Source organism: Eupeodes corollae, chromosome 1 (genome assembly GCF_945859685.1).
Source record: "Eupeodes corollae chromosome 1, idEupCoro1.1, whole genome shotgun sequence".
NCBI lineage: Eukaryota > Metazoa > Arthropoda > Insecta > Diptera > Syrphidae > Eupeodes > Eupeodes corollae.
Window position 1 is genome coordinate 39,884,768 of NC_079147.1, and position 8,979 is coordinate 39,893,746.

Here is an 8,979-nt window from a genome sequence, read left to right on the forward strand (position 1 = left end):
TCAAAATAAACGAAAACTTGTAAATACGCAAATCAAAAATTTGTTGGAACAAAAAAAACTAAATATCGAATCTGCAGACTCTTTAAAATCGCTTCACGATAAAAGTGTCGAATGTGTACATGCTCTTGCCAACTTAGGAATTGCGGTAGATATGTGGGATGCTATTTTAATTTTCATAGTATTTCAAAAATTACCATACCAAACCCAAAAAGATTGGGAAAACAAGCTAGGTGCAACAAAAAGTTTGCCTGACTGGAAAACCTTTCTAGCATTTATAGAAGGTCGATTTAACTCTCTAGAAAATATTCTAGACATGAATGAAAATCAAAGAAACCTTCCACCAACCAATTTTGTTCGAAAAAACGTTCAATTATCGCACCATACCCAGCCGGGAAATAAAAATACAAATTTCAATTGTCGCATTTGTAAAATGCCTCATAGCACACGTCATTGCAGAAAGTTTTTAAATTTGGATGTTAAAACTCGTACAGATGTCGTGAAAAAACATTCAATTTGCTCTAACTGCTTAGGCTATGATCATCATGCTTCAGTGTGCAGCAGCACAAATCGATGCTACAAGTGCGGACTCAAACATCATACCTTATTACATATTGAGTCTCAAAATAATTATCAACCAACTAAATCATTAAACACATACCAAGCAAATGCATCTCAGTCGAAACAAAATGTACAATCCTCAAATAATGAACCTCAACCACACTGCTCTAATACAGAGCCAATAAACTATAAAACGCATTTAAATCAAATGCAATCACAATCCTTATTGGCTACTGCCCTTGTTAAAGTTTTCAAACCAAATGGAGCTCAACTTATTTTAAGGGCTCTTATAGACCCAGGATCTCAAGCTACATTCATAACCGAAGATGCAGCTCAAATCTTAAAACTTAAAAAACATAAAACACATGCGATTGTTAAAGGACTAGGAAATACTGAAACTGGTACATCAAAATATGAAGTCAATTTTAAGTTATTCTCAGTACATGATTCTGATTTCTCTGTAGATGTTAGGGCTCTAGTATTCAATAACTTAACCACTACATTGCCCACCCAGAAATTTGATGCATCTAACTTCAATCATGTATCAAACCTGTTACTTGCTGATCCAACTTACAATACACCCCGAAAGGTTGATCTTTTAATAGGTGCCGATGTGTATTCGACAATAATTTTGGATGGCGTAGTCAAGGGAAGTACAGGAACACCTGTAGCCCAGTTGACCGAATTAGGGTGGATCTTAACTGGAAACATTCACACACAAAAAATTCCAATAACTATCCAAAGTCATCATACACAATTGGATGTCCAACTTGCTAAGTTTTGGGAAATTGAAGAAAATCTTGATGAGAGAAAATGGACTGAAGATGAGATTATGTGCGAAAAACATTTTAAGGATACATGCAAGAGAAGATTAGATGGTAGATATGAGGTACACCTTCCATTCAAAAACAACAAAAGGCCAGTCTTAGGTAATTCCAAACGAGCTGCATTAGCAAGATTTCTACAAATTGAAAAACGAATGAAAGCAGATAGTAACTTTAAAAAACTTTATGTAGATTGCATGAATGAGTACCTTACCTTAGGTCACATGAAAGAAGTGAAAGTTGAGGATGAACTAGGTCCAAACTATTTTTATTATCTTCCACATCATGCGGTTCTGAAAGAATCAAGTACTACAACCAAACTACGGGTAGTATTTGATGGTTCTTGCAAATCATCAAATGGACTTTCATTAAATGAATGTCTTATGGTAGGCCCACGCCTCCAACTCGATATAATTGATCTGGTGGCAAGATGGAGGAAATTTAAAATTGCTCTTGTTGCAGATATAAGCAAAATGTATCGTCAAATTTGGGTGGCTCAAGAAGACACACCATATCAAATGATCTTATGGAGATCATCCCCAAATGAATCCATAAAATGTTATTGTTTAAATACAGTTACCTTTGGAACTGCTTCTGCTCCCTTCTTAGCTGTACGAACATTACAAAGGTTAGCTGAAGATATTGAATATAATTATCCTCATGTAGCAAAGGCAATCATGGATGGTTTTTTTGTCGATGATCTTATATATGGATCAGATAATGAAGTTGAAGCCATTAGATTGCAAAAGGATATCGTTTCAAATTTACAAGCAGCAGGGTTTCCTCTCAGAAAATGGGCAAGCAACTCACAAAGAGTTATGGAGGGAATTCCTGAAAATTATAGAGAGATTAATCTTCCTCTTGATTTAAAATCAACAGATGCCATAAAAACATTGGGGATTCAATGGCATCCTAGTATGGACTACTTTAGCTTTAAAATAAACTTACCTGAAACTTCAAAATTATCAAAGCGATCAGTTTTAGCCGATATCGCTCGCCTGTTCGATCCATTGGGATTGATTTCTCCTTGCATTGTCAAGGCAAAACTTATACTCCAACAACTTTGGACTAGAAATTTGGCTTGGGATACACCTTTACCACAAGATATAGAAAAGTCTTGGACAGATCTTCGCAGTACCCTGCCAAAAATTTCACAAATACAAATACCACGTTGGATTGATTATGAAATCTCGTCCGAGGTGGAGCTGCATGGCTTTAGCGATGCTTCAGAAAAAGCTTATGCAGCAGTCATCTATATACGTGTCATACAAAATAACATTGAAAAAATACACTTAATAGCATCTAAAACAAGAGTAGCTCCAGTAAAATGCATTTCTTTACCACGCCTTGAACTTTGTGCAGCACTACTCCTGTCTAAACTAATATTCAGAATTATTAAAGCCATGCAATTTGAAAACATTAAAACATATGCATGGACCGACTCTATGATTACTTTAGCATGGATAAAAGGAAGCCCAACCACGCGCACCACTTTCGTTGCTAATCGAATAAGCGAAATTCAAAGTTTAACTAACATCGAATCCTGGTATCATGTAAACACAAAACAGAATCCTGCAGATCTAGGATCGCGAGGATTAACAACTGAAGAGCTCATTAACAATGAGATGTGGTGGGATGGGCCAACATTTCTAAGAAACTTTAATCCGCAAGATTATTCATCAAAAACTACTTTTGAAACACAACAAGAAACTAAAAAGGAAAGCAAAATCAATACAAAAACATTATACAATAAGAATTTTGCAACACTATTAAACTTTTCTTGTGTTGCAGCTTACTGTGTTACAACAGAAAACGAATTTTTAAGGAGAGTCTCCGATTTAAGAAGATTGATTCGCATCGTTGCAATATGGCAAAGATACATATCTAACTTAAGATCAAAATTAAATTCAAAAATGAAATTAGGATTAGAGAACAATCCACTTAAAATTGAAGAACTAAATGTATCTAGAACAACAATTACCAAATTAGTACAAAACGAACTATTTTATGAAGAAATAAAGGCATTAAATGAATCAAGAGCTATCCCTAAAGGAAGTGGAATTTTGAACTTAAATCCCTTCCTTGATAAAAACGGTATCTTACGTGTAGGTGGTCGACTTCAAAACTCCTATTTACCTTACAGTCAGAGGCATCCAATCATCCTCAAGGATCAACATCACTTTTCAAAACTAATTGCATGCGATGCTCATCAACGTACTCTACATGGTGGACAGCAACTCATGATGGCAGATATTCGAAACTATTATTGGATAACCAACCTTAAACGACTAGTAAAATTTACAATACACAAATGTGTAAGGTGTCATAGACATGATGCTATAATGCAAAACCAACTAATGGGAAGCCTTCCAACTGAACGTGTTATAATCACAAGACCCTTTACAAATACTGGTGTGGACTATGCTGGACCTGTTGAGATTAAAATGTGGAAGGGTAGGTGTAACAGATTCTCAAAAGGGTACATCGCCGTATTCGTATGCCTATCTACAAAGGCCTTACATCTCGAACTGGTCAGTGATTTGACCGCAGCAACCTTCATAGCTGCTTATAGGAGATTCGTAGCCAGGCGCGGAATATGCAACAACTTATTTAGTGATTGCGGAACTAACTTCAAGGGTGCAAGCAATGATCTCAAAAGAGACAGTAAATTCATAACTTCTGAATGGTCATCCACAGTTTCAAAAACTCTGGCCACGCTCTATACCACTTGGCATTTTAATCCTCCACTATCCCCCCATTTTGGTGGACTATGGGAGGCAGGGGTGAAATCCATTAAACATCACCTTAAAAGAACAATTGGCACTGCGAAGTTGACTTTTGAAGAATACTCTACATTACTAACTCAAATTGAGGGGTGCCTTAACTCACGACCTCTTTGTCCAATGACATCTGATCCAAATGATCTTAATGTCTTGACACCAGGACACTTCCTTATTGGAGGTCCACTCAATGTATTGCCTGACAGAAATCATACAGTAAAAAATTTAAATAATCTTGATAAATATAAATATATACAAAAAATTACACAAGATTTTTGGAAGCAGTGGAGCACAAGCTATCTTCACTTGCTTCAACAAAGACCAAAATGGTTACAACAAAAACCAAACATCAATGTTGGAGACATTGTCATAGTAAAGGACGACAATTTGCCACCCTCATTATGGTTACTCGCGCGGGTTATCGAATTACATCCGGGAACTGATGGTCTAACGCGCGTCGCTACCATCAAAACACAAAATTCAACGTTCAAACGGCCGATAACAAAATTATCCCCTTTGCCGGTAACAAATCCGTCGAATCCGAATACATAAAAAGCAATAGAAACTATACCTGAATATGTACATATGTATATATGAAATAAACACTACAGTGGAGCAGGAATTAAAGTCACTTTTAATTCTCAATACAATTCATGAACTTTAAAAAAAAAAATCAAATTTAATTCTAAAGCCCATATCAATTACCTATTTATAATACAACGTTATAATGCCCATATCAAAACAAACCTGCAATACACTTCTGTTTATATCAATAACGTCGAATAAAATCTTAACCTCAACTCTATGAATATCACTCAAGCCAAACAGATAACTATATTCAATTATAATTATCCTTGTCGTTTTATTGGGTCTAAGAACTAACTAACCTTGTTTCCTTCTTTTCTATAATTTTCATGATAAATCCGATGAATATTGTACTGAGATAAATCCAACAAAAACAAGGAGATTCTGGACGTCATGCAGAAGTCACCAACAGCATCCAAATACTTTGGGCGGGAGCAAACACTTTGGGCGGGAGCATGTTGCTTCCCAACATATTTTTTGTTATTATATCTTGTTATTTATATCTTAAAATCACTTTTGTTTGATTCGTATCTCAAAATTATATACATTTATTTATTTAATTTATTTAACTCAAAGAATTTAAAAACTTTATCTGCACATTTGACACCAATGATGAAGGCGGGAAAAACATTCGTTGGACTGAGATGCTGAGATGCCTTTTAAGAAATTGAAACACAAGGTTTAACAATCTCAACAACCAGTCAAGCGAATTTTTACCTTGCTCTTCTATATGAGATATTTTGATTTATATAACTAAATTAAAAACAAAACAAAAATCTAAATTTAAAATCACTATTAATTAACGCGTGAAAGAAACAAGCCGAAATCTAATAAACTGTCAAACACGAACTGTCAAATGTGCAGACTAAATATGCAGACTAGATTTGCAGACTATATGTGCAGACTGCAAAGCTAATTATATAATGATCTCTTTTCTTTTCATTAAAATTTAATTGTCATACTTTCATCATTACATGTTTTGTATGTATTAAATTAAATATGTATTTGCTTCACACTGCAAAAAGAAGTTAAGCATGTAATTGTATATGCTAAATTTAATATTATTCCAGTCTGCAAGAAATTTATGAAATGTCAATAACCTTTGAAATACTTATGTAATTATTTATATATCACAGCTGACTTTCATATAACTTTCAATAGCGAGGTGTAAAGTTTTCATACACTTGTAATATTTTCATTCTTCCTTGCAATTTAAAATAAACAAGTCATTTTTATAACGTGAAACAAAAATCCGTATTTTATTAAAACTTAAAATAAAATAATATTATTTCGTTGGTTATACCTTTGCCGCGAAACACGCACACTTTCTCACATTTAGTGTGTACTTAGCTTGTAGGCAAACCGAAATGTCAGTCTGAGATTCCGATCTTGGTAATGGAGTATTTTTGATCGAAAGTTCTGTGGCTCATTCTGAAATGTTGTTCGAAATACTAATCATCGTTCACTAACATTTTACGTTCCCAAATAGTGGTGGTACGTACCTGCATAAAATATTTAGATATATACAACATCATCTTATGGCTATCGGTTGTGATGGTACAAATGTGAATACAGGAAAGTACGGCTGTATTATCAGACTACTTGAGAAAGAAATTCAAAAACCACTTCAATGGATATTATGTTTATTGCTACCATTAAGACACTTATTTCAACATCTTGATGGATGTACTTCGGGACTTAACTCTTATTCTGGACCTTTGGGAAAAGCACTAGAAACCTGTGAACAATTACCTGTTCAAAAATTTCAACGTATTAAAAGGAATGTTCTGCAAGAAATGGCTAAAGATTTAAGTACAGATCAACAGTACTTGCACAAGATTGTGGCAGCGGTTTCATCAGGTGAGTTCCCACAAGATTTGTCAAATAAATCTCCAGGAAAAATGTCACATGCGCTTTGGCTCACCCGTGCCAACCGCATAATGCGTTTACGTTATATGTAACAACAGATAAAACTTGATCACTTTGGCCACATTTGTTGTTAAGGTTTACGCGCCATATTGGTTCTCCATCAAAAATAAATCATCGTGCAAGGATGGTATACAGCATCTTTTTAACATGATTATGGCTTCAAGATATCTTCTAGAAGAACTTAAGAAAGTAATCGATCTTGTCATTCAGCGGAATGGTTATTTCGCGCATCCAGAAAACATTCTTCTTGGCATGGTAACAGATAACAATAGACATAGATATTAGGGAACTGGCAGCTCGGCGTATATTAAAAGCTCGCAATATGCCTCGGTCTTCAACACCAAGGCTGTTTGAAGTGCCTCCTATAAATTTCAATGCATCAACGTATATCGATTTAACAAATTGGCAAGGAAAGGTTTCTGACCCACCGATTTTGTAAAACTTGTGTGACCACGGAAGACAATGCCTAAGTTCAAAACAAAACGAGATTTTCAACCATCTTAATTATAAAATACATATGTATATATATTGTTATTAGAATGAATTTAATTAATATGAATTAAAATTCTAATCATCAGGAGTATATTTTGGACAATGTTTTCTAACTATTTATCTTCAACTATTTTCAGCCATATATGTTTACTAAAATCTTGTATCAACTTTTGATTTTTGAAGTCAGTGCGGAGGCAGAAATTCTTAACCAAATTAATCGAAAAAACTACATTTATTTTTCTTTTAATATAAGGCACCAATGCCCCCCTATTAGAATTTCCAATCTTAAAAAATAAATTTCTTCATACGTTCTTGCTCCACCCTAATGTGGGTATTCTTTTATTTAAAATTTATTTGGGCATCACGACATTCGCTTTGGGTTTCTTTGAAATTTTTTTTTAACTTTTTAGACTTTGTGACCAATTTTGGTCAAGTAACGCCCAAACCTTATGAATTTGTAAGGTTTGGGCGTTATGGTTTGGGGCGAAAAGACTATTCGCTATAAAACAATCGTAGTTTTGCACGAAAAGTTTCGAGGCCATTTTAGGGATTTATAACCTTTTCATGATTTACAAATGGACAAATCGTTTTATAATTTTTTTCCGCATCAAAGTTTTAAAACACTGTTCTCTTTTTTACTATTTTCTAACGATTATTTTAAAGAAAATTGTTAAAGTGTCTTTATTTCAAGTATTATAATTATTTTTCTTTTCTTTTGAATGAAATCTTATTGGGGCCTAGAAACAAGAATTCTCTTTTAAATCTAAATAGGTAGAATCATTTTTAAGTAATCCAGTAGTACCAGTTCATTTCTAGTATGTCATTGATTTGAAATTTCGACACAACGTCAATCAGCTTTTTTAGAGACATGTTCATATTAAAACCCTTCTCGTTAGGCATACGGCTACACCTTGACTGAATAGCAACATCTCAGCTCTGATGTCACGACGAGATGCCGCCTTCAGTCAATGGAGACGTTACAAACTGGAGCACTTCCACAAATTGTATTGCAGACTGCGTAATCAAGTTTTCGTAATGGTCAGAACGGCAAAAAGACTTTGTTATGAAAATAAACTTGATTCTTTAACCTCTGGCTAAAAACTATGAAAAATCTGCGTGAAACCGTCATTAGCAAACAATTTAAAAAGCCTGTTGGTGACTTCGATTGTGATGCACACAGCAAAAAGTTTTCGTCCATGCCCTTAAACGTTGCTTCACCCGTTTATTCCCTTGCTGAGGAGGAACCAACTGCTATCAACAGCTCTCTGAGTTTTATAAGAAGACAAGAGTAAGACATTGTAGATTCAATAATGTCGATTAAATCTAATGCCACTGGCCTGGACCAAATGGACCCTAAGTTCTTGAGATTACTGCTTCCATACATACTGCTCTATATTACCTACATATTTAACAGCATAATGACTACTTCCGAGCTTCCTTTAGAATGGAAGAGGCCTAAGATTATTCCCACACCAAAAAAGCAAACAGGTACTGCTACAGAATTACGGCCGATTGCCATTCTTCCGTTTCTTTCGAAGGTGTTTGAAAAAACTATTTTGGGGCAGATCCTAAAATATCTAAAACAACCTGTTAATTACCTGTCAGTCTGGTTTTTGACCTACGCGCAGCTGCAAATCCGCCGTACTTCTTGTAACTGATGAAATAAGAATGGAAATGGACAGTTATCATGTTACATTGCTTTCAAAGGCTTTTGATACTGTTAACCACTCAATTCTTTGTAAAAAGCTGCGAATTAACTTTGGGGTTTCTTTAGAGTCCTGTAAGCGTGTTTTTGCGTATCTCAGCGAAAG

At 34.7% G+C, this 8,979-nt stretch overlaps 1 protein-coding gene across 1 annotated transcript; it reads left to right on the forward strand.

Moving 5' to 3' along the window:
* Positions 1–430: 430 nt before the first annotated feature.
* On the forward strand, positions 431–4,714 carry LOC129954198 (uncharacterized). The gene is made up of 2 exons (XM_056067945.1): positions 431–4,378; positions 4,448–4,714. Exons 1-2 carry the CDS (start codon positions 431–433, stop codon positions 4,712–4,714), a joined length of 4,215 nt encoding a protein of 1,404 aa, XP_055923920.1.
* The last annotated feature ends 4,265 nt before the right edge of the window (positions 4,715–8,979 follow it).